Raw genomic sequence first — 25,529 nt, 5'->3', positions numbered from 1 at the left:
GGATATTTTAATGGTATCACATTGCAATTGTGTAGTTGCATAATTAATAATTTTCTGATTCCTTGATAATATTGGAAATTTTGTATGAATGTCCACACATAAAATCTACCCTTTGACTTTTAAAAATTGCTTGAATGGATTTTCTAGACATTACTTACATGTCATGGGACATATTACCTATAGATTGGTGGAGACATCCTCCATTTTTTCCTCTTTTGATTATAGGCAACTGTGAGTTATACAGACCACACAGCTTTGAAAGTGACAGACTTGTTAGACAGCAGGAAATGAAATACAATAAATAAATAAATAGTGTGGGTTTATGTTAGCATAGACTAATGTGTATATGCCATCTGTGATATTTCTAATAGGACTGTAATCTTCAGATTTTTCTAAGCAAAATGTGAAGCTCCCTGTGCTACACAAGGGACCTCACTCTTAATGGAAGGTTTTAGTGATTCATTTGTTAAGATTCCTAATAATCTAATTTCAGAAGGGCTTCAACCCAATTCTTATTCATTGCTTTCTTTACCCACATCTTGCATGCTTCTAATGGATTCAGAAAGGGGAACAATGGTGGTTTTACTTACATAAGGAATTTTTGTCGCAGCATTGTTCTTGGTCATTGAAGCTTATAAAAAGGTTTTTATTTTTATAGGATTTTTCCAATATGCAAGTAAGTTCTGCTAATAATATTTTAGAAAGAATGGGATAGACAAAGTGTGTGGAGCCAAAGAAATCTTTTAGGGGAAGATTTTGTAGCCTGAGTACTTTCTGAGAAGCTGAAAGAGAGAACCCATTATCTACTTAAAGGAATAACATTCATGTTAAATTTTAATTATTTTTGATTTCCTAAGCTAATAGTCAGAAAACAGATTTCCAGTTCTGAACAGGGATAAAAAAGTGTATATTTACCTATTAAGAGACCATGTAAAAGCCTTCTAAGATTTAGTCAGAAGGGATTTATGGAAAACTAGTAAGGTGCTGATATTCTACCTTAATTTCAAGAAGAAATAAAATTATTCTTCCTAGTTAGGGGCTGAAATTTTGTTAACATTTGAAGAGATGGTGTATTTTTTACTGTTTCTGTAGAGTAGAAAATCTACTAATTAGAATTAGATGGAAGGTTGTGATGTAACTAGGTAACCAGTAAAAGGGAAGAATTGGGCATTCTTACATCTATGCCATATTTCACTTACTAGTAATAGCTTTCAGGATTTTAGATAATTCAGTTTTCAGTGGATAGCCTGTCTCTTTGTGTCCACCTCTCATTCTGCCTTCCTTCATCCATTTTTGTGAGGAAATGGAACTAATTAAACAGCAAGACACCAGTTTTTTGATCAACTTTAAAAAAATTATCTCATCATTGACACCAAATAAAGGTGCACCCTGAGATAATAGTAGAAAAACCCCTTTGTATTTTTGGGTGATTTTTCCAGCTGTCTGTATGTTGGCAAGTGCCAATAAAGAGCAAGAATAGTCATGTGTCATATGGTGGCTGGCCTTGCTTGTGGCAAGTATGGTCAAGATGATGGTCAGGTTTGCCAAGAGCCAAGGTACGATTTCCTTGAAGTTCTGCTTGGAGCAAGCCTTATAACTATGATTTTTGAAGAAAACATTCTCTATTCACCCACTGCTTTGTCTGTGGCTTCATCTAAATGGGGAAAATTCCATGCTACCCTAAAATTCTTGTGTGGAGGTGTTCAGGTTGTTCCAGGTGTGTTGGCAGTGTGCAGTCTGGTTCTGCATGAAAGCTGTTTTAAGAAGACAAGGTTATGCATATCCATGCATATTCTCAGTTTGTCCTGAAGTTATTAGGTAAATTTAACAGTGTCTTAAATAGAACAAGTATTCTAGTCCATTTACTCTTCCATTTTTCGGAATTAAGGAATTCCAGTAAAATAGCATGTTCTATAGAGAGAAACAGCCGGTCCAGAACAGCACAGTTTAATTAGAGTTGGATGCATTTTGAAAAAGTACTCAACCATGGAAGAAGGGTACTTAGGAAAAACGTAGGATTGTGTTGTCACACTGGAAATATTCTCATAAGGAAATGAGTCATTAGCCTATCCTAGTGTTTTGCACAATCATTGCCTTTGGGGGTGAGTGTGATTGTCTGTACCTGTGAGTCGGTACGAATATTTAAGTTTCAGGTAATGACTGGATGCTGAATCTGTTGTGAGCAACTTAAACGGAGTAAGCACAAGTATGATTTTGCATGCTTTAAATAGATAAGAGGGATTAAAATAATGGTGCTAGGGTTAACAAAATTCCTAAAGGTAACAAGTTAATTTGTTCATCTGGTATGAGTGATGGCTTCCAAGTTTTATTCCATGGCAAGCAGTCATTTGAGATTCCACTGTGGGTCCATAGTCAGAGTTAGGTGAGCCCCTTCACAACTTGCACCAGCAAATTAATGATAATCGGTGTAACAATTAGTGGTAGGTGTTCTGTTGGTGGTCATTTCTGCAGACCTCCACAAATATGCATCATTTACTGTAAAGTGTTTACTTTCTATATAAAATATTTTGTTTGACAGTATGTTAAATTAAGATGTTGGTATTCTTTCTGTGAAGTTGGCTAGTTTTGCATACTCTCATTAATAATTTTTTTCAGGGGTCAAATTAATCCCTGTCTAACTAGGCTGTATCAGACAGATTGCTGAGAGTTTCTCTTAAAAATGAAGTCTCTTTATGTGTCCTGAGTAGAACTGGAGTTATCCTAGGTATTGTTTTCATCAAATGTGTCCTAGGTACTGCCAAATATGTAGTTATAAACTGAAAAATAAGAGTTAAGTAATAGATAGCTGGTGCAGATGACAAGAAGAAATTTCTCAGATCTATATAGAAAATATCTAATGACTCTAAATATCACTATTCTCTGGTGATCAGAATCTGTACTTTTTCTGCTTTATTAAGGACTGTTTGCAAACCATTCATTTTGCCAGCAATTTTAAAAAGTTGAGTTGTTTTTTTTGTTTGTATGCTATGGGAGTTTTTGGGGTTTATTTTTGAGCCAGAATGCTAGTACCATCCTTTGAGAGAGCAGAAGCCTTTTTCTAATTTTTTTTTTCCATTTCTCAACCCATTCATTGCTGATTGTGTGGTTTCTGAATTCACAGTGGTGTTTTGTGGGAAACACAGAATGATTTTTAACAGGTTTTTTTCTCCTTTTTCTTTTTGTAACTCCCTTTTCAGAATTCCCCACTGTACCAATATCTGCAGGATTTGGGACACACAGATTTTGAAGTATGTTCCTCAGTGTCACAGAAGGCAGAGCAATGTGCAGCAGCAGAAAGCCAAAGGGAGCAGACTGTGCGTGCTGCCCAGAAGGTGAGCACTGTGCTGTTGCTGAGTATTTATCTGCTTACAAGAGAACTGCATTGCTTCACAAACTGGAGAAATCAGAACAGAGAGGAATCGCTTCCTGTATTTAAAAACAATAAAGGCCAAAACACCCAGACAAGGAACCTCAGCCTGTTAATGTATCTTGTAGTTAATCAGTATAGTTTGGAGTGTTTCTTTGCACTTACGTAAGCCAGGGAAGCAAGAAGCTTTGATAAATAATTTTTTTGAGTGTTGAAAATTATCTTCTGTAGTGGATCTTATTATGTTAACTTAGCATGACATTCTGGGAATAGAACCTGTAATTTTCTAGAACAGAATATTTATAGTTTCCAGCCCTTCCCAGGCATTTAGTTGCTAAGTATAGCTTTGTCTGTGACAAAACATATTAAGAAAGAGGATTTCTGGGAAGTAGAAATGCAGTAGCCAATCTGAATGAGATAGTTGATGTGGATAGCTCTTGCATTTCTAATAATGATTGCTTCTATTACTGGTCACAAAGCAAGGCTGAATTTAAATCAGGATTTTGCTCACAATTTTCTTTCTTTGAGCTACCTTTAAAAGTATTAATGGAAATATTAGGTCTACCACTTTTGCTTTTCAGAATAGTCAGCTGGCACTCACCATAACCCTTAAGAAACCACCTATCTTTATAGATATCTTTATATCTTTATAGTTTTGTGGTATATTTATACTGAAGATACCTATTCTGATTTAGAGTAGGAAGACTTGGATTGTTTGTTTATTTATTTATTAAATGTTAACATTTGTTCACTGTTAATTAAAAAATAGGATGGCATTTCATTGGTTGATACTTCGTTAATTACTATGAAGTAATGCATGGACTGTCAGCTACATTATTTTGCATAGTTACTTTTGTGGCAGTCAGAAAATCAGTATGTTACTGTGTTTGTGTATATAATTTCCACTGAATTTTATACAAAAGTGCTGGAGGGTTAAGAACCTCAAAAGTATTAAGATATACTGCTTTTAAAAACCTCAGGTATTCTGGTTTTTTCCCCTCCCTTCCCCTCAAGCATTTTATACTTAATTTTATTGTGTTGGCAGCAATTCCTCCAGTATTGTGTCAGATGTAGAAGTAATTTTTCATGCTTTGCCTTGCAGCTTGAAGGGAGTGGGTGTGTGAAAACGGGCTGTCCTTTTCTTACAAACACTAGGTGACGTTCACGTTGTCTCATCTCTGTCTAGACAAGGGTACATAGTGGAAATGAGGAAGAAACCTGTGTGTAATTATTAGTGATAAGTTTTCATAGGTTCTTTCTGCTGCAATTCCAGTACCAGTTGGGAAGAGTTAACACTTCCCTTCTGTAATCTGGTGTCAGAAAGTCTGTTTTTGTCATTTGATTTCTGTGTCCCATTTTGGTAGGGTGTCTCAATAAGAAAGAAAATGAGGGAGAGGCAGCTGGCCACACATTTAGGAAAATGGACTGGATTTAGGAGGATCTGAGGCTTTGTTGCAACTTTTTTATGACATACAGACAGATAATTTGCATTCCTGTCCAGTCATTTCCTCAGTTTAAATGGGACTGTTACCATTTCCCTTCTCTTGGCTTTCACTGGCGTAGTCTACTGAAATGATAAAATATCTGCAAAATAAATGGTTTCTGACTTCTGAATATGTACCTACCCACAGTCGTCATATGAAATGATCTTCCTTGAGGCTTGATGTAACTATGATTACAGGGAGCAGATGCTATACCACACTAAGTGATTCCCAGTATGTGTAAATCTCTTTCCTTCTGTTCTGAAAAGCAAATTTCCAAATGCCTTAAACACTTTATTAAAATTAAAAGGTAAAAGCTGGAGTATTGCTTTGTTTTTGAGTTGAGGTTGTTTCCCCCTCTTGTGTTCTGTCAAGTGGGAACCCTATGCAGCTGAAAGCAGGTGAATTTGCAGCAAGAATTTGGCATGGCAAAGGTCTACTTTGGGATCTTCAGGGACTGAAAAAATAAATCTGGGAAGAAAAAGAGGTTCCTAGTGACTGATACAAATATTTCCGTTGTGTCTAGCTGTCCTGCCAAGCAGAGTGTGTGTATCAGGCATAAGGAAAGGCAGAGGCACCAGCTGAATTTGAACCACATTTTAAATACTTCTCAGGACATGTGGTTTTGATGGTGGCTTTTTGGCCTTTTTTTTATTTTTGTTTTTTTTTTGGATTGGAATATGGTCTTAATGAACATTCAGTTAAAAGCTGTAAAGGTGTTTTAAGGTTGTGTTCTGGGGGCTGATGAAATGCCAAACTCCCATCTGAGGGACTATGAAGATGTGATTTAGCATAGTAATTGCAGGTGCAGTGTTCCTGGCTGTGCCAATCTGTGGAGAAAGTTACAGCTAAAGTCCTGGTCTCATGATCACTTGATACTCAAAAGCACTGCTAGTAAGAGCTGCTGGACTTGTTTTCTGGGATTAAATCCCATTTGGGTAATTCCGCTTGATCTTTACAGAATTTATCACTTCCCATTTACATCTTTCTCAGCCATTTTCCTAAACTGCTGTGCATATCTAAGTGTTTAAATTGATTATATTGTCACAGCTTGTCCCACCTTAGATATGATGATATTTTGTTATTAGAGCAGAACTGGTGCTGGAGGCAGCTTCTGAGGATTGTGTTTGGCCTAGCCCTCAGTGGCTGTGCATGTGGGATGACAGAGAGACCAGTCCTTTGTCTAGGGCTCCCACACACTTAATGCAAGGTATTCAGTGTGTAGCATTATCTTCTTCTAAAGAATTTCTCTACAAAAGAGAAATAGTTCTTAGAATTCTTTTTTTAGATTCGGATTAATTTACCCAAAATGTGCATGAATTATGATAATATCTTTTTTAATTAGGAGTTATGCATCTTTGTTATTTAGTTTACAGAGAATTTGACTGAGTGTTGTTCTAAAGCTGTAAGAATACTCCAGAAGCATTGGCACCATGACCTGACTTGTATGTTGGTGAAAGTAGTTTTACTTGTCAGTAACTCTCCCAATGGGAATGCAAACTGTGAGACACTATTCCAAGGATGTAAATAATTCAGTGTGTTGCTGTACTCTATTGGGTCACAGCCCAAGACAGTGGGTTGTCTCATTTTGTATTTTCAAGCACTGACTTGCCTGTTGAGTATTTATGCAAGCTCAGATCTTTATTTTTAAACTAAACCTTGGAGAATAAACTAAAAGATTGCTTATGTAGCACATAAGCTGGTTTTTTCAGTAACTCCACAGTCTAGTTTAGTAAGCTGGTAGCAGTTTAATACAACCCTTGGTGTAGCTTTAAATGTTCATCATAAAAATCCAAAGACTAACAAAGGCTAAGCAGTTGAAAATTATAGAATTCAAGAGGCATATTCTTAAATGTATGACTGTTTCTGTACCCTGCTTTCAATGTACGGGGAAAAGTACTTTTCAGTGAAATGCTGTCTGAAATTCAAATGCAGAGCAAGACCTTTGTTAATTTAATTTCAATTTTCTACAAATTGTAATTAGAAAATTTTATTTCCTTTTGCACTGCTCTGCAAGAAACCTGAAGGATAATCTAGTGCTGCAGTTAGTGATATTCTTCTGACTTATGTCATTGCCCTTGAGCAACATCAAAATAAAATCACTTGGACTTATTCCATAGTCTTGAGTGTGAATTGCTGGGATAGCTCCTCCTAACAAGCCACAGTGATGTCAGTGTTTTGGGAAGAGCTATCATTATGAGATCCCTGTTACTGGTTTACCTCTTCACTGACCTAAAAACACTTCTCTGTGGCATAGATCTCAAAATCTAACTGTATACAGAAAGATGAGACATTTGTCAAGAAAAGCTTGAGTTAGATTACTTAAATGGGCCCTAAAATAAATTATTTCAAAAACTGTGGAAGCATAAGGGCTTTAGGGTGACAGCTTCTGATGCACCAGACTGGGTGCACTGCCTTTCAGAAGGCTGTCAGGCTGGTCACAGGTTAACTACAAAACTCTGAGCTCCTGTTGCTTGAGTTTATTCTTCTATTTCCCACCTTGTAGTTGAGGAAAAACCAAGAAAAAAACAAGAGGGGAATAAAAAATGCAAAAAAAAAAACCCAAACAAGAGGGAGAAACAGAAATTGTCACCTTTTATGCACCGGGCTATTACAATCTGTATGGGGCTTTGTTTTATTATTTTGAAATGGTATGCCACAAAATGTAAGCACTTCACAATTAATTTTTTTTGTATACATTTTATTTTATTTTATTGTGTCACATGTCAGCAGTCTGAAGATTGAGACAGGGCCTCAGAATAAATTAAATATATATAAGTAAATATTTTGAAAAATACTTCCTGTCAGTTCAGTCTGAGGAAAGTAGATAGAATAATTTGTCAATCATTTGTCAACTGCTTTTTTTTTTTTGTTCATTGAATGCCTGTAGACTAAAGCAAAACCATGCATCCATTAAGTTATAACCTGTTATGCATCTTGTTTTAGGAAGATACATGAGTAGAAAGTGTGATGACTGAGAGGGAGTCCCTCTTTTAGTGGCATCTGAAGATATGTTTACAGCTCAGACAAAAGTGTGGATTTAGGTTGCATAGGAAGCAGCATAGAGATAAAGTGCCTGGTGGCACACACTGGTGTGGACAGGGAATTTCTGGGGCATTTCTTCCCCTTACCATCACTCTCCCTGTCTCTGTTTACAACTCTTCTGGAGTCTTGTGCTCAAGCAGTGGACTGCTGAGGAGAGGTTGTCCCTGTTCTGGTCTTCCACTTTTCTAAAGCCTGTCAATCATTTAACCTTTGGGTTTTTATCTCCCAGGAGAGAGAAAGTCTTTCATATCAATGCAATAGCTGCTAACTTGAGATCAATCTAATCTTAGCTGCAGTTATTTTTAACAGAATACCATAACAATCTATTATGCTCCAAATAGGTGGGGTTACTGAAGGCTTTATTTTATTCTCTTGCTCACAAGCAAACTGACGGGAAGCAGATGTTCTCTTAGTGTACTCTGAAGTTAGGCCAGACACAGTAAGTGAAACTTCCTTACAGGTACTTGGTCTGAGTTAACAAGAAAATCAAATGGAGAAGTAAAGTCTTTGACTGCTGTTATTTATTTAATTTTGGCTTTGGTTATTGGGTTTCTTTTAACTGGAGTAATTTCTGTTCCTTTTAGCAAGGCATCCTGTCAAAACTAGTTGAGTTTTTTAGAAGCTGGTTTCCTTTTCTACAGTATAAGAAAAACAATGACATACTTCACCGACTGGTAAGTGATCACTTTTTTTATTTTTCCATTTCCTTTCCTAATCCACAGGTCTTCCTCCCTTCCGTATCTCATCCTCTGAACAACATCTTTGGTCTGTATTGTTGGTTTTGGCTCTAAGAGTATTACTTACTCTTTAGATAATACTAATTCTGGTCTTCAGTTACTGTGCCAAATTGGGCAGAAAAGGACAGAAGCAGTATCAGTAGCCAGGTTGAGGATGTTCAAATTGTGGAAGATAATAAAATATGCGAGAAATTAAATAAATTCTTGAAAGCTGGACTGAGTTTAATTACAGTGTAGGTACCCCTTTGGTGGAAGGCAGTGGGGTGATGCTGACTGAGAAAGTCCACGTTTGGTATCCTAGTGCCTTGTAGAGACCACCTAAGACAGAAGGTTCTAGAGTTTCAGCTGAGTATTGCTTCACCCTCTGTTTCAGCCTGTTAGCTCAGGCACAGCATCACCACAGTGCAGCTGCACTGGCCCTGGACCCATCCTGGCCTCTTTGTTTTGACACTACTCTCTAAAGGGCCTCTGCTTTTGGGAAAGGCAAATCAAACTTTGTTTACTTTTTCTCTGCAGCACTGCTTTCCAGTTTGGGCTTGTCTCAGATCTGCTTTAACTTGTATCCTGCTCCTTCATTCCCCTAGTATTGCTTGCAAATGTCACTCTAGTCAAACTCTTCCAGAATCTAGAGTTTTGATTTATTTTTTTCTACTATGTTGTAGGGACGATGTCTTCAAATGGAGCTTCAAAAGAAAATGTTGAGCAACATGAGAAGTTAGAATTTTCCATTTCTCACAGAGTTATGCTGTATCTCAGTTCTCCTTTATCTCAGGAGGGCAAAATTTCCTTTGAAAATCTCTCATCAGTGATCTTTGATTGACTTTTTTCTTCTTCCCTCTTCCCCTATGAATTGCGGTTATTATGTTAACAGCAATTTTTAGGCTTACTTTCTTGAGATGGAGGCATAACCAAAGAACATGGAAAACATGTTTGTCCTGCTGCATACTACAGTAGAGTGCTAAAATGACACAGGATGCGTCGGAGGAGGGCAGAGTTTCCTCTTGCACACAGTCCTGAAACAAATGTTTTCCATTAAAAGTAGAATGAAAGTTATCTGAGGTGACATCTGTGCATGGAATTAAGTTTCTAAACTAGCTATCTTATGGTTTCATAAGAATAAAGAATCTCATTCTGTCAGTGACAGAATGAAGCAGATTTTGTACTGTGAAATGTCACACTTGTGTTAAAAGCTTCTATTAGAGACTTTTCAGAAATATTCTCTTTTCTCTCCTGTAATTAGCTAGATGCAGGGATGCACATGTTCAGTGTTTGTTGAGTCTTGTTATGGCATTCTTAAATTGAAGTAATTATGGTTTGGTGCAGTATGCAAATGAAAATTTCTAGGGACTTCTCTGATAGTTGTATTTGTCTTCATGAGCTGCATATTTGTCTTGAAGAGCTATAGTTGGGGGAAAAGTAGCAAATGCTTATGGTATCGAATTCACAACTGAGTAACTCCCTAAAGTTTGCCTGAGGTGTAGCAGGGGTGAGGTCTCTGGAGCCCCATACTGTTTCACATTTGGATTGAGCTCCCTTGGGAAAGGTGCAGAATCCTGCAGGAGGGTACTCCACTGCCTTGGCTTGGTGCTTCCATCCAGACCCTACCGTTATTAAGTGTCCACAAGTGACTTTTTGTTGATTAATTAGCAATATCTCCCTTTCTCTCTCTAAGTTCTGTTTGTTAATGATATAAATGATGTCATGACATTTTCAAAAAAAGTATTTTCTGTTTCTTAACGATCTTCTAACAGATTCAGTACTGCTCTTATGCAAATATATTGGCATACTCTGGCCTGTTTCCAGTTGTTGTTACTATCTAGGTCAGATCACAAAGTCACTGTGATGCATCCTGCAAGCCTGAACTGTTAGGTAGTAGTGTGAGCTTTTAAAGTTAAACAAATTTAATAAAAAAGTATCTACTCGTCATATATCTGAAACATTCCTGTGCTCTGGGAACAGATTGTTGTCAGTAAAGTGTAGAGTGTGTGGGTGTTTTCCTTGTTCTGCTAACTTAATTTTAAGAATTTGCATATTCTTTACTAATGCCTGATTTTTCTCCTGCCCATTTGTATGTGGTAAGGATGTTGGATTTCGATTTGACACGCTCCGTACCATCCTGCAACAGGAAGTTCTGCTGCAGGAGGATGTGGAACTGATTGAATTCCTTGACCCCAGTATCCTGTCTGCAGGGCAGTGTAAGCAACAGGAAAACAGACAACTTCCAACGCTACGCTCCCTAGCAACTCCTAATATTTGGTACTGTATTGAGGATATCTACCATTATAGTCACTGAGAAATAAGCAAAAAATATATTGTGCATTCTTGATATAAAATGCAACATTAAAGTAACTATATTTTTTTCATGTCCTTGGGTCTTTATTCTACTAGCCCCCAGATTTTTGTATAGGCATGTTTTTTTTCATTGGGCATTTTATTGAAAGTGAATTTTAATCTGAGATGACTACATGAACATGAATGAATACTCTTTAATTAATATATTCTATAAGGAAGAACTAACATAGTTGATTAATTCATTAATTTCTGAAGCTGTATAGAGGTGATTTTGATAATGAGACATGACTGTGAGACCTGAATTGGAAAGTGTTTATTTTGGTGGGGTCTTTATAAAATATGTTGTGGGTGGGAGAAGGTGAGGTGGGATGTCCAATTAATTTTCAGACATAGAATATTAGAAGAATAAACTACAAAATATTTCAGTAAGATACATTGAAGTCAGCAGAGTCTTGTGGAATTTACTCAAGAGTACTGAAGGAGCTGACTGCAGCAGTATCTGAACAGCTACCACCTGTATTTAAAAAATAATATCAGTGGTTGTTCTGACAGTGTCTTGCTCGGAAATGCAGTAATCAGTAGAAAAAAAAAATCAAATAAAATGGGCCAGTGCTATTTTCTCATATATACACTAAAAATGTAGATAAAATTATTATAAAGTCACACCTCAACTGTTTAAGTTATGTCATTATTGATGCTCTCTATCAAACAAGAGAACTTTTGACCCAGATTTTTCTGGTCCTAGCATTATTCAGTTTCTTCAACTTTCAGCTGATAAAGCACACTTAAAAAAATTGTGAATGTTGTTCACCTTCCAGATGACACCAAGTTTGTGTTGTCACTGACCAGAGGTCAGTAGCTTGGAGAAATGCCTTGAAAATGATAGAAAATTCAATAAAGACAAAAGTTTAATGCTACACTTGGGAAGGAAAAGTCAAGTTAATAAACACCAAGTGATGAATAACTGGGTATGCAGTACTATTCCAGGAAAGGATCTGCATATCTCTGGGATGGAATAGTGTTATGATATGTAGAAGGTTGTGATCAGTCATCATTTGTTCTGTTCAGAAAAGGGAAGGGTATGAAGAAGAATAATGTAATTAATCTGCCAGTGATTCAAATTGGGACTTGGGGGAAATCTTTTGAACTCTAAGAATACTTAGGAGTTGAAATGGCAATGGCCTGGGTTGTAGAGTCTCCATTTTCATCTTTGGTCTGTCCGTGATGGTTAACCAACCAACCAACCAAACAACCAACCAACCAAAAGCTGAAAATAAAGAAAGTGAGCTGTTAAATCCCTTCTGGTCTTTCATTGTTGTAATTCGCTTTATTTTATTTGTAAGACTTTAATGTACCAAGAAAGTTAGAAACTGCGTGTCTGTCCCTTTTAGAGGTAGTTACATATATGGAATATTTTAACCTTGGATCTTTACTGAGACATATCAGTAGCCAGTAGCCCTAAAGAGTTAACACTTGTAAAGCTGACTGAAATTTGACCACAAAACTGTCCAGGAAGTAGAAACCTGTGCCTTAATTTAGAAGTGGAAAAATATTCCATGTGAATACTTCCAAACCTAAATTCAGGATACACAGCTTTAAGGGATGAAGGAAAAAAATATTTTTTCATTGGAAACATTCTAGAAAAGTATAGTTCTAATGCACCTTGAAGCTGGTATCTCATCCATCTCTTTGATGATTGTGATTATTTTCCAAAAGCATACAATAATATCTATGAAACAGTGTTTTTTCTAGCAGTTACTTATTTATTGCATTTTTATCGAGGAAAGTAACAACTTTATAAGCTTTTTAAATGTCTTTGAGAAATAACTGAAATACTAGGAACCTTATACTTTAAGGATTTTCAAAAGGTGTCAGATTATTTTAAATGATTATTCAAGCCATCTTTATAAAATTGTGTTAGAAACTAGTGGTGCATTGATGTCCAAGTTAAATGAGTCAGACTCGAGAAAAAATACAGCTGGCACTAACTGAAGGATTTGCTACCAAAAGAAACATGCCCTTCCCTACTGTACTCTTGAACCTGGAAGTACAGATTCCTACACGCCCTGGCTTATAATGCTGAGTAGTCAGGTTTTTTCTTTTTTTTTTTTTTTTTTTTAATTTTCTTTTTTAAGTCATATGTGTAAGAGAAACTGACCTTTCAGAGTGGTACATTACTCTCCTACTTGTGCTGTAAAAAAGCTGAAGATTTCCTTAGAGTATACCAGCTAAGTAATATCGTGTATGTATCCATCTAAACCTGTCACAAGTAGTTTTCAGTGTTTACAGCTCCCTTCAGGACCTACAGAAATGCCCCACAGTAAGATGCTGTAATCTCAACTGTAACTGAAAACTTGGTACTTTTCCCACTTGTTTGCTCTCAGTAACGTGTGGTTGGTGGTACTGTGTCTGTTTGCAGGGATGTCTCGCTGTTCCTTGCCTTTGTAAGTGCACTGCTTATGTTTCCTTCGTGGTGGAAGGAATCATCATGGCTGCTGTGTGGACCAGTGCTGCTCCTCTATGCAGTCTTTAGAGTGTGGGGCACGTGGAGGACAGCCAAGCTGCAAATGTCCCTGCGAAAATACTGTCTCCAGCTGGAAGAAACAGTGGCGAATAGCCGAGCCTTTACTAATCTCGTGAGGAAAGCTCTACGACTCATTCAAGAGACTGAAGTGATTTCCAGAGGATTTACCCTGTGAGTCTGTATTTCACTTTATTTAATACACAGATCCATTCAAACCAGCTGTCATCTAGAATTGTCTTGTTACACTGTCTCCCATAGCAAGTGGAATTATTGGAAAACATAATACTTCAAGGTTTTAAATGAAATGAGAGTATAATTACTATTCATACTAAAAGTATGAATTCTAACAACTCAATATTAGAACCCCACATCCTGTAGGTGAATTAAATCTCACAAAACTCATATGCCTTTGAAATGTCCTGCATTGCTAGCAATGAAATATATGAACAAATGGACTTTAAATGAAATTAACTATTTTGCTGAGTCATTTAGAGAGTTTTTTTATCTCACGTTACAAAATTGATGTAAATAAACTGATCTGCAAGTAGTTGCTCATATTTTAGAAAACAGGATGACATGAAAATCATTCTATTTTTATTTAACAAATAGGTCTGAAGTAGTGAGAACCCAGTAGTCAGCAAAAACCATCAAACATCATTTCCCACCTCAAGTAAATTTAACATAGTCTTTTTTTCTTGCATACGATTGTTGAAACATTCAGATTCTTAAATTATTGACTGTTGAATTTTCCTCTCTTCCACTTAAGGGATGCAAAAGTGTTTCCGAGTATTTAGCTCTTGTAGTTATTTGATAAGTTTTGCTGATCTGCTGTGTGAAAGGGCATCAGAATGTGGTCAGTGTATGCAGTGATTCCAAAGCCAACAGGCCTGCTTTTTCTGTGCACTCTCATTGCAGTGAATGCTTTTGTGTTGTAATCACCTATGATGAATCCATGTGTGCCAATTCTGCTTAAGGCTAAAGGGGGTGGGAAACACCAACACCTAAAATACAGTCAACTTCTTTCCAAAAAAAAAAAGCTAAAGTTCCCTTGTGGGCAACAAGTTGTTTATCTGTGCCAGACCAACTATTCTACATTCAGACACATGTTCTTACCTGCAAGTGTGCAACTTTAGACTTAAAATTATGGATTTATTTTTTAGCTTGAGATGCCTTCAGTGTATTTCACTGAAGAAATGTTTCATTCTCCCTTTGGAATGCATAAGCATGTCTTCAATCTGCCTAGCTATGTGATTTTTGTTTTGGTCTGGATTTTTGCTGAAGAAGCATATACTTGAGCAATAGGCAGTCTTATCTTTGCAAATGGGTTCTTAAAAGAAATTATTCTTCGGGCTTGTCCAAATTACAGATGAGAAAAACATTTGGATTTTTGCCTAAGTTTAAGCAAATGAACTTGTGGTCAATGTCTAAATCGCTGCTGCCTTGTTCTTTTACTACATTTCTTAGATAACAGATTAACAAAAAACAGACTGGTCTTTAAGCTGGTGCTTGATCTAATAGCTTCTTTACTTGAAACTTTGGCAAGCTTTTCAAAAGACTTTGGTATATGGATGGAGTGGGAGAAGTCTGACTGTGCCAGCATCCTCACTGGAACAACTGTACAGTATAAAGAAGTCAATGCTATACATGTGTTGGGTTGGTTTAACCTAGAGGCAATTCTAACTCCAGAGTGTCCTTTTCTGTATCCATATATGCAAGAGATGCTGCTTCTGCATAGGGCAATATGAAATTCTTTGCTTTTGAATATGATTCAAAATGCTAGTTTTCCCTTTTTATTTTTTTCTAGAATGTTCTACAACAGAACAAGTTTACTATGTTCTTCTGTAGTAAGGTTATCAAAATCTTAGTGCTTATTCATAGAGTCTCATGCCAGTATGCCATGAGAAATGGTAAACCATGAAATGGTTGCATTTGAAAAGTTACTGAGTATCCTCTTGTGTTATTTTACATCCTTGAAAGAATTAAATTTCAATCAGGTACAGCATCCCGGTCAGTGTTACATGTGCAGCTGATTTAAGGTACTGCTAACTCAGCATAGTTTGGCCTGTGCATTGACCATATTGTGAGTGGAAAAGTACTGAAGCTGTCATGGAAAGAGTACCAAATTCAGACTTTGACTGGTTGTACTTGGCTAAAATCTGACAGGGCAAGTCCAGGTCTGCAGCTTTGGCCTGAGGTTCCTCATTCTCCACTGCTGGTTTTCCTCCCCATGACACCATCCATTGCTGTTTTCATGGGCTAATTTACACATCCATTGAAATATCTATGGCTTTGCTTTCTTCTACCCTATTTGCCCCTTATTAATTGATACTGGACTGTCTCTGTAAATGGTAGATTTTTACTGATGAGGTTTTGGTCAGCTCTCTATACATTAAGTGGCTTACTACTGTGTGGTAGTGACTGCTATACTCAAACAGACAGTCAAACATCCTTTTGCCTTCATTCCCCTCCCACCCAGTAAAACTGACTGCAGCTACATAGATCAGGAACTAAGAACTCGAGCAGGGAGCTTGGATTATAAAGTGGTCCCTTCCAATCTTAACTATTCTATGATTCTGTAATCCTGTCAGGCTTCTCTTACATTAGCTGTTCTCAAAAACAACTTGATATTCTGATTCCAGTGTGGCCTTTGGAAGTGTTTAACGCTCTGTTGGAGTTTCAGGTGTGTCTGTGTGGTACCAGCTCTGTGTTGCAGAGATGGCCGAGACCTCACCTGGATAGCTTGGATTACAGGAGTTGCTTAGCAAAGGTAGGGTAGTGCTATACCCAGGTAGAAGGGCAGTATTTCTGTCTAATTGCTTCATTTCCAATTAGTCAGATGAAGCCTGATTACAGGTTGCAGCCTGGAATTTCTGGAGGGTAATGAAAGTATGCCCATTGTCTTGCATATCATAAAACAAGAACTGAAGGAATACATAACAAAAGTTTGCAGGAGTAAGCAGCAAGTGTTTACTCCCTTGCTTGTCCCCAAAAAATTAACTTCTTTTCCAAAATGCTCCCTTTTTACTGTATTTTAAACTAGAATTAAGCTCTGTGAGCTTAATACATATGGATATATATTAGCATCCTTAGAGAACTGCTTTCATGCCAGAGTACAGTAATGGATTTTTATTAATGTGTTTATATAAATTTGTTAAAAGTTGAAAGCCAATTCAAGATTTGGCTTGTAAAATTAATGAAGAAATATGTTGTTGTTCTATACAGTAAAATGGGTTTGGAGCTGTAGGAAAGGGGAAATTCACCCTTAATTTTTTTTTGCTGCTTGTGGCTGATATGCAAAGCTGATAACATCTTGATAACATATAAGTCCAATTAAAATACATAGAGGATAAAAGGGAGACTTTTTACAAGGGCGTGTGGTGATAGGGCAAGGGGGATTGGCTTTAAATTGAAATAGGGCAGGTTTAGATTAGATATTTGGACAAAAATTCTTGACTATGGGCGTGGTGGGACACAGGAACAGATTGTTCAGAGAAGTGGTGACTTACCCATCCCTGGAACTGTTCAGAACCAGGCTGGATGGGGCTTTGAGGAGCCTGGTGGAAGGCGTCCCTGCCCATGGATCTTTAGATGATCTTTATGTTCCTTTCCAACCCAAACCATTCTGTGATTCTGTGAAGATAAATGAAACACTAGAAATTTAGGGATATGACATGCCTGACAGAAAGATATATACTAGATTCTACTAATTTAAATTGGTAGAATAAGGAAGATTTATTTTTTTTTTCTAAAAAGCACTGAAACAATCCATTCCAGAAGGAAAGCAGATTGTTTTGCTGAATGCTGGCAGTACATGCTGTGCATGAGTTATGCTATATTTATTCTCTATAGGAGTTGGAAAAGTCTGCATCACTGACTAGAACATAGATATCTCTCTCTTTATTATGGTAGAAGAATTTTGCTCCTTTTCTTTGAGCTTGCTTCTGACAATTCACATGGGCTTGGGTCTACAAACTGATGCAGGTTTATACATAAACACTTCCAGTTACTACTTTCAAAAGCTAGGGAAAGGTTAGAGATTGGCATGTATTACGCTACATGCTGTGTTCCCTAGTTGAAAGATACAGCATGGCTAGCATTTTAAATTTACATTTAGAAATGGAAATGAACACAGTTTGTTTTTTATTTTTTCAGATTTTAAAGTAGTTTATGAGATGTTATATAAACCATTTTAATAACACATAATTTAAAATAGTATGCAGATATTTTATATTGTATTTCAGCTAGCATATTCAATAGATGGCAATATTTGGCATGAATCTGCTTGTGTTAATAGTGTTAAACATATTAATATATGGCTCCAGCCTTGCTCACTGGGTGGGCTGCTCTGGTTTTCATATTTGATAGTGAAGGCCACAAGCTATTTCCTCTCCCAGTCAATGTGCAGCATGGTCCAGCTAAGCACATGGAGTAGGACTGACATTTTCCCAGCAGTGTCAGTCTGCTGACTTGGTCAGACTTTCAGTCAGATGGACTACAGAAATAGTTACCAGTGCAGCAATCCACCTCAGGCTTACCAGGTACCATGTATGCTTTTCCCTTTTAAGTGACTGCACATGCAATCACCTCTTCACTGTGCCCTGGGAAAGGAGAGAGCAGAAACAGGCTTCCAGCCCCAAACAATGATAACTGATTGTCCTGTTGTCATTATGTCACTATGTTCATTCCTGCGTTGATTTTAGTAAAAACAGTCCCAGCAAGCGGAGTGCACCTAGGCTGTTTCCAGAGTCTCAGTCACAGGTTTGACATCAGATTGTATAGAAAGAGATACAGCTGGAGCTTAAAGTTCCACAGACCTGTTCAGTGTTCATCCAGTTCACAGTTCATTGTATTTTCAGATGAGCTGATTTCTTACAGTGCTAAAGCCAATCTGAGTTATATTATGATAGGCAAATGGCTTCATTTCCTTTAAATGGTATATTCACCTGAATAGTCAGACACCAAATGTATTTTCCAATATGCTTGTGTGGTGTATACATTTCATGTGTTTACCTGTCAAGTCTCACAAACACAGCTGCCATTCATTGCATGATGATAAAATCTATTTCATCTCTCAAAAAATATTTCTCCTCACCTAGAAAACTTTCTGCATCAGGGAAGTTAAAAGAATATAGTGATTTGCAGGAAAAACTATGTGTTGGCACCTTTTTTTCTGCAAAAATTATTGAAAAAATAAATTTGGATATAAAGAGGTATATATTAAATACATGTTTATTAAAACTTCCAAAGCTCACAGTGGGCATGTGATAATTTTGCATCCTGATTGAGATAATGTTATGGTATGTATACCATTAATGTACCATTTTGGAAAACTTTAGATAAAATAAATGTGCTCAGGAATTTTGCAACAGCTCAGATGAGAATAGATTAAGGCTATTTACTGAGGAATCCTGGCTGCTGTCCAAAATTTTGATTAACTATATCATTGATATGATAAGGTTTTTTTTACTCTCCTAGTTACTGAGTGATTTGAAAAAGCTTTCCAAATAATGAAATAAGAAATCTGATGTACTGTTCTTTAAAAATACTTTAGGACACCTGTACAGTTGTATCACATTTTACTTTTCAAGTTTGCTTGACAGGGTCAGTGCCGCTTGCCCATTTAATAAAGCTGGACAGCATCCTAGTCAGCACCTGATCGGCCTCCGGAAAGCCGTGTATCGCTCCGTCAGAGCCAACTTCCGAGCTGCAAGACTGGCTACTCTGTACATGCTGAAAAAATATCCTTTCTGTAAAAACCCACCAGGTCAGGTAGCCCATGCTGCCTACCTGCAGTGTTTAGAGTCGGGATGTCTAGAAACATACAGTATCTAATTGTGTATCTAAACAAGGGAAAGAAAAGGTAGAGTAGTAAATTGGGGCTTGTGTTTCGTTTGGTGCATGCTTAAAATTTGCCTTTTTGTGTACTGTGCAGTGTGAGATAAGATTCAGTGCACTGAAAACACTGTATCATTATTGATACTCATACTTTTGGTGAAAGTGCTGAAGATGTGTTTCAGAGCCCTTCAAGATTTTGTTTTATAATTCCTCTTAGCCCAAAATATCCCTTGCATCAAAATATCCTCTTCTCTGATCAATATGGCCTTTCACTCGACATCCCTGTATTCAAAGGTAAGTTGGTTTTCTACTACCAAAATTAACTGCAGCAAATTTATGTTAATGTATACTTCAAATATGTTAGAAGGAGATCAGTCTGATGAACCTGTGACAGAGAATTAAAAATTGTAGGTCACAGCTTTATTCATGGTGATACAAATTGCATAATCTTGATATTGTTATCGTTCTCACTTCTATTCAGCAGAACTAGAAGTTCAGCAACATTTGCTTGTGGCTAGTGTACTATCTTTTAGTTAGATAGCTGCCTGCAGTGAGTACAGTTAAATAATTTTGCCCTTATTAAAATTTCTTCCCATGTAGGAGAGAAAATATGCAGTCATATATATGCCTTATACCAGGCAGTTGTGTCAAACTTGGTACACGAGTAATTTAATGAGACGGAAAGTCATATTGCTTACATTTTGTGTGGAGGGACAGTTGGGTACTAGCAGAAACAACTCAGCATTTTCTTACACTATTCTTGCTCTGATTTGTTTATGTCAAGAAGAGTGCATTGTTCAAAATCACAGAACAAAATGCCATAGAAAAGCGTATTTCTCTTTTGATTTGAAATCTAAGGCTATATCAGGATGCAATGGCCAAAAGCCTAAACTATAAATTAAGCACTTTGGGTTAAGTATTTACAGGATATCACGCAGACCAGTTCAAAAGCTCTCTGCACTGTCCTACACTGAATTGTTTGGTAATTCAGGCAGTGCTTCTCTTGGCATGCTAGCTGCTTAATACTTTTATTCTTAAGAGCCTTGTGGGTTCTGCATCATGGGAATCTGACGTAATTATATACAAACTGGATGGAGGAAAACTTTTAGCTTATTTTAATGGCTGATGTTAATAATCTCACCCTCAGCTGATGCAGAATGGTCTGATACTCCATTTCCCTTGAACTATTTTGATAGGTAGGACCTGGGCCTTGGACCATGTACACTTAAAAAGCTTGGATTTTGTTGTGAGGTGATGTTCTTTGGTGTTAAGGCATAAATAGTGTTATTTTTTTATTAGTGATAAAACCAGACATTGGATAGTAGTATTTTAAACTGAGTGATATCTTACCCCATTAGAATGGAATGCATATAAAATGCAATCTAGGTCTTTGAGATGCACTCAGCATAGGGAAATTCACAAATTTCCTGTAGTAAATCTAGTAAAAACTTGTTCCTTCTCCTCTGTAAAGGTTTACTTACTGCGTCATGAACTGTTAGAAAAACACGTACCTTTAACTTGGGAGAGGGAAAGTTCATACAAGAAAACAAGTAAGCTACACAAAAAGTAGTACCCTGTTGAGATTATAAAAGCCTAAATTGCCATGCTGGAAGGTCTGAGTAGAGACACTTGGGCATTTTTCAGTGCAATGTTTCTTCCTTGACCAGCCAGTTCATCACATGCTTAGCTCACCCCTGGTGAGCAGGCAAGAATTTTGTAGAAGAGCAGCTTGGATTTCCCAGGGATTCTGTGAAGCTCTCATGTTAGGTCTTTAGATGGGAATGTGCTTTTGAATGTTCAATTGTTACATCCAGGGATACATTAGCATTCTTGTTTTTTACAGGTAAATAAGGGTGTCTAATCTGATAGAGGTTAGACATTCACTGTACAGGTATTTTATTCTGGATTTGACAGGTCATTATTAAGTAGCACTGCCTTCTCTTTCAAGCTAATAAGGTGTGTGAGTTAAACAGATGAATGAAATATTTTCACAGAGACAAAAAATTTAACTAATCTAAGATAGCTGGGCTTTAGTATTTTGGCTTTAATAGAAGGCATTAGGGCTAAAAATACTACTAGATCAAAGTGCATGAAGGAAGTGTGTTCCTGTATATAATGGTCTGTACATGTTTAAACTTTGGAAATGTTTGATCGTTAGGAAGCTAATGGGGCCATGGGATCAGTTCTCTGCTTTCATCTGTCAGATAGAAATGGGAGTGGAAGGGTTGAAATAGAGGAGGGCAAGGCAGGAGGTACAGGAGGCCACCAGGAATCCCTGTCTGACATAGTATAGGTAAGTGGTTTCTTGGTCAAACCTTGCATTTGAGACTGGAATTTATTTTTAGCATGAATTAGGAATCCACATGTGTCCAAACGGCTTTTTGTGGTGTTCATACTGTTGGAAATGTCATGTTGCAGGCTAACAAGGAGTACAAGTAGTTTCTAAGATAAGTGATCCTGAAGGGTTTTGACCTGACATTTCAATTTCTGATGGAGTTGCCATCCTCATCCTACGTGCTCCCTCTGCTGGGCACGCTGTCAGGTTAATTTACAGTAGACACCATTTATGTGAGGCAGCTGCTGGTGACAACAGTAATATGCTGATGCTAATTAATTTATATTGCAGGATTTCGTCTGAACACTTAACAGGCTTCTTCCTTTCCAGACATTAGGGATAAAGGAGGGAGAAATGTGGGTTTTATATCCTGGACACTTTGCTTTACTGTTTCCTGGGACACAGAATGTTACATTTTTATGCAATGTTCTTCTGCTTAACTGGTAAACATCTCTTGAGCAAAGCACTTTTGCAAGTTCAATCCTATGAGAATTTAGCACGATGCAAATTTGGGTGTGAAAGTGGATGGAACTCGTAGCTTCCCCCAGAAAACACTTTAGCTGGACAAGAGACAAGTGCTTCTAATAGGCTTTATGAGCAAGAGATGAGAGCATTCAGTTTCTAAATCAAACTATAAATGAAAAAAAAACATGTTTTAAATTAAGACCATCTTTTCATTAATGTGTTACAAATTATATATATTTCTGTGGAGCAAATGTGATTTTGTACTAATGACTGTAAGTTTACATTTCTGTTTTAAAATTAATTTTACTATTTTGTGACTGGGTAACTATCAGAAAACATGCAAAAATCTTGAACTGTTCCTCCCCAGCCTGAGGTTAACCTAAAATAAATGCTATTTTAAAGTAAATGCTGCATAGTCTATGAATTATTTTATCTGCCTACTGGTATCAGTTATATTGGGCTTGCTTCCTACTTTTTAAGCATTTTTGAGGGCTAGAAATGTACATTTTCCTACTGAGATTTTAAATGTGATGAATGGTGTTGATAGATACCAGTTTGCCACTCATCCTGCCAAGATCATGTCTTTACAGTGATGCAGTCAATAAAGTTAATGGTATGTCAGGGAGCTCCTGTTCTTCACAGAGCTCTCTGAAATGTCAAAGACCTTTTACTGTAAAGACCTCTGAGCAGTCCATCCACAGACAGACCTCTCAGCAAATTCACCTGACTTTAATCTGTAACAAAGGCTACCTTTAAAACTTAAAATGGCACAATTGTTCTCTTTCCTCTCTTCCTTAAACTTCTAGTTTAAGATTAACATGAACTATCTCTTGGAAACTCAGTATTTAAAAGTATGCTGTTTCAAAAGGGCTGCAGGGATTTTTCATCAATCTACTTTGTTTCTTTTTATGTGTTTGTATTTTGACATAGGTGTTCTGTCAGTGTTTTATCTCTCATCCTTCTAAGAACATTTAAAACTTGTGCTTCAAATAAAGATTGCAAAACTTTAAACACGATTCAGGTGAATTTGGGATGAAAGTCTGTGCTTTCATAAAAATTGCCAGGAATAAGAAACCTTATAAAGTATTTCTTTCCTTTTCTGTGTGTTTAATGCAAAAGTGGCTTTGTTTACCACCTTAACTCCAGCTAAACTTACCCTCTGAACTCGGAGAGTGACAACGTGACCAGCTACATCTGTGTGGTCCCCTTTAAGGAGCTTGGTTTGGGGCTGAGTGAAGAGCAGGTCTCCGAAGAGGAGGCACACAATCTGACTGATGGCTTCAGCTTGCCTGCACTCAAGGTAAGCTCTCCCAGATGGGCTTGATCCATATAGGCTCCTGGTGAAAATCTTCCTGTTGTCATGGAGTCCTGTGGCTTGTACATCCTAGCGTGTAGCAACACACTGAATTGAGGGCAAGGTGTAATCAGTCAGGCTCTTACCATGTGTTTCTACATTTATCAGCATTCCCATGATTTCTTTGTGCATGTAGAGAAAGAGAAGTTACTAAATACAACATAAGGATTTTTTTCTGCAAATCATGGAAGTTCAAGTCAGTGTTCTATAATCAGCTTGATCAATCCCCTTAGACATTATTTTTTTCTCTCTGATTTCACCTGATCCCAGCTGAATAGAATAATTTCCGGATTTATACTTAATTCTTTTTTTATCTAATCTCTTGACATGTATAAAAGGAGAGACATCAGAAATCACAAATTAGTTGTAAATGCCAAAGGGAGTAGCTGCATTTATTCACACTGAGGAGTAGAAATCATAAGCTTGGACCCCTGCTGCTGTGAGCCAGTGTTGTTCTTCAGTCTTTGAAAAGCTTTTAACTGAACAGAGTGACAACTATGTAATGGCCTTTTGATCTATTTTGTTTTGAGATGTTAGGTATTTTTTATTTGCATGAGTCAATTGGAAGGAAGATCTAATTTGAATGCAAGTCTTCTATACTCTAATGGTCCTCTGCCAGGGCAATTCCCCTTTAGCATTGTCTTTTTAATAGAAAATTCCATTATTATATGACTTCTGTGTTTCTTTGGGGTTGGCTTTCATTGCATTTTTTTCCTCTTAATTTATAGACCTTGACTTCTTTTGTTCTGAATGTAAACGTTACCAGTAATAGTGATTATTTAGCTTTGAGGCTCTGACTAATTAGTTGTAAGCTAAGAGCTACAATAAATAGCAGGTTTTGATTTGTTTTTTTTTCTTGAATTTTCTTGCATTAATTGCAACAATGGAAGCCTGCTAATTTACCCACTTCTTTTTAAGCACAAGAAGCCAGTCAGAGGTACCCAAGCTTATAAGTTAAGCCTTTGTTTACTTGCAATTTGCAGTAATTTAACTGAACTCTGTTTTAGTTAAACTGGTTAGGATACTTTCTGGATACAGCTAGGCTCACAACTAATAAATCTCAATTTATGGTAGCTCATAACAGCCAGCAATGTAGGCTGGGTGTGGTATTTATGTTAATCTAAATTAACATAAATCAGTCCTAAGCAGATTCCTGTATAGGTATAACATACTTTGATAACCTTGGGATATATTTGTGTGGTGAACCTTGGATGTGCAGTCCAGTTTTTTTCACCTTGAGAGAATTTGTCTTTATATTAAAATGCAGGTCATACTAAGTCATATGACAAACGTAGCATGTGTTTTTTGGCTACCTTGTCCTTGAAGTAAATTTAAAGAGTGAAAATTTTCACTAAAGAAAAAATACCAGTTTAAGCTGAGGAGAGCCAGTTTGATATTTTTGTGTGTCAGCAAAGATCATCAGTAGTTATTGGTAGAGCAAGCTGTTTGCAACCATAAATACATCTGAAATTTCCTTTTCTCTTGTCGTTGTGCCTTTTTTCAGGTAGGTTTTTGAATATTATTATCAGTTCCTGAAGTCCACTATTTCTGTGTGCTACTTTTTTACTGCCTGTGATTTATGTCTGGTGGAAGGGATTGGTCTTCTTTTGTGCTTATTACAGCATGAGCTTTTGATTTTTTATCCAGGGCACCACACATTCAGGGACACTTGAGTGGTTGCTGCCCATTTGTTTGCTTTGTATTTTTGCACCCATCCAAATCAGTCTTGCATGTGTGCCCCAAATTAATTTTATGTCATTCATGTATTCTTTTTTCTCATGAGCATCTTTTGTAAATTGAGATTTCTTTTTTTTCTTTTGGAATACTCTTTCAGTTGCATCCAATTATTTTTGACATGATGAGTAAATGTTTTGTCTTCCTTGGTCTGGAATGCTTGTGAATAAGTTTCAGTCTGCACCTCATAATCACCTACAGCTGATCCCTTTTAACAAGGGCCATTTTTGCAGAGAAAAACATCATAACTTTTCCTTTTCATTTTAGACATAAAAGGTGCTGCTGTACTGTCATGGTCCACTGAGCAAACTTCTCTAAACTAAGAAAACAGTCATTTAATTGGAAGTGGAAGTTTTCAAG

The 25,529-nt window shown here is 37.0% G+C and overlaps 1 protein-coding gene across 2 annotated transcripts in view; it reads left to right on the top strand.

The window, feature by feature from the left end:
• Positions 1-25,529, top strand: part of VEZT (vezatin, adherens junctions transmembrane protein) — a 50,741-nt gene that overhangs the window by 12,335 nt on the left and 12,877 nt on the right. Inside the window, exons 2-7 of one of the 2 annotated variants that reach the window (XM_086887716.1) lie at positions 3,198-3,332; positions 8,478-8,567; positions 10,711-10,886; positions 13,342-13,617; positions 19,035-19,184; positions 23,234-23,381. In XM_086887716.1, the coding sequence (XP_086743842.1) occupies positions 3,198-3,332; positions 8,478-8,567; positions 10,711-10,886; positions 13,342-13,617; positions 19,035-19,184; positions 23,234-23,381 (975 nt within the window). The remainder of the gene's footprint in view (positions 1-3,197; positions 3,333-8,477; positions 8,568-10,710; positions 10,887-13,341; positions 13,618-19,034; positions 19,185-23,233; positions 23,382-25,529) is intronic. The other variant, XM_086887717.1, reaches the window with a different exon arrangement.

The sequence above is a fragment of the Cyanistes caeruleus genome, chromosome 4 (genome assembly GCF_971803275.1).
Source record: "Cyanistes caeruleus chromosome 4, bCyaCae1.hap1.1, whole genome shotgun sequence".
Taxonomy (NCBI): Eukaryota; Metazoa; Chordata; class Aves; order Passeriformes; family Paridae; genus Cyanistes; species Cyanistes caeruleus.
Note: the sequence above shows the minus strand (reverse complement) of the source record. Positions and strands in the feature narration are given on the sequence as shown.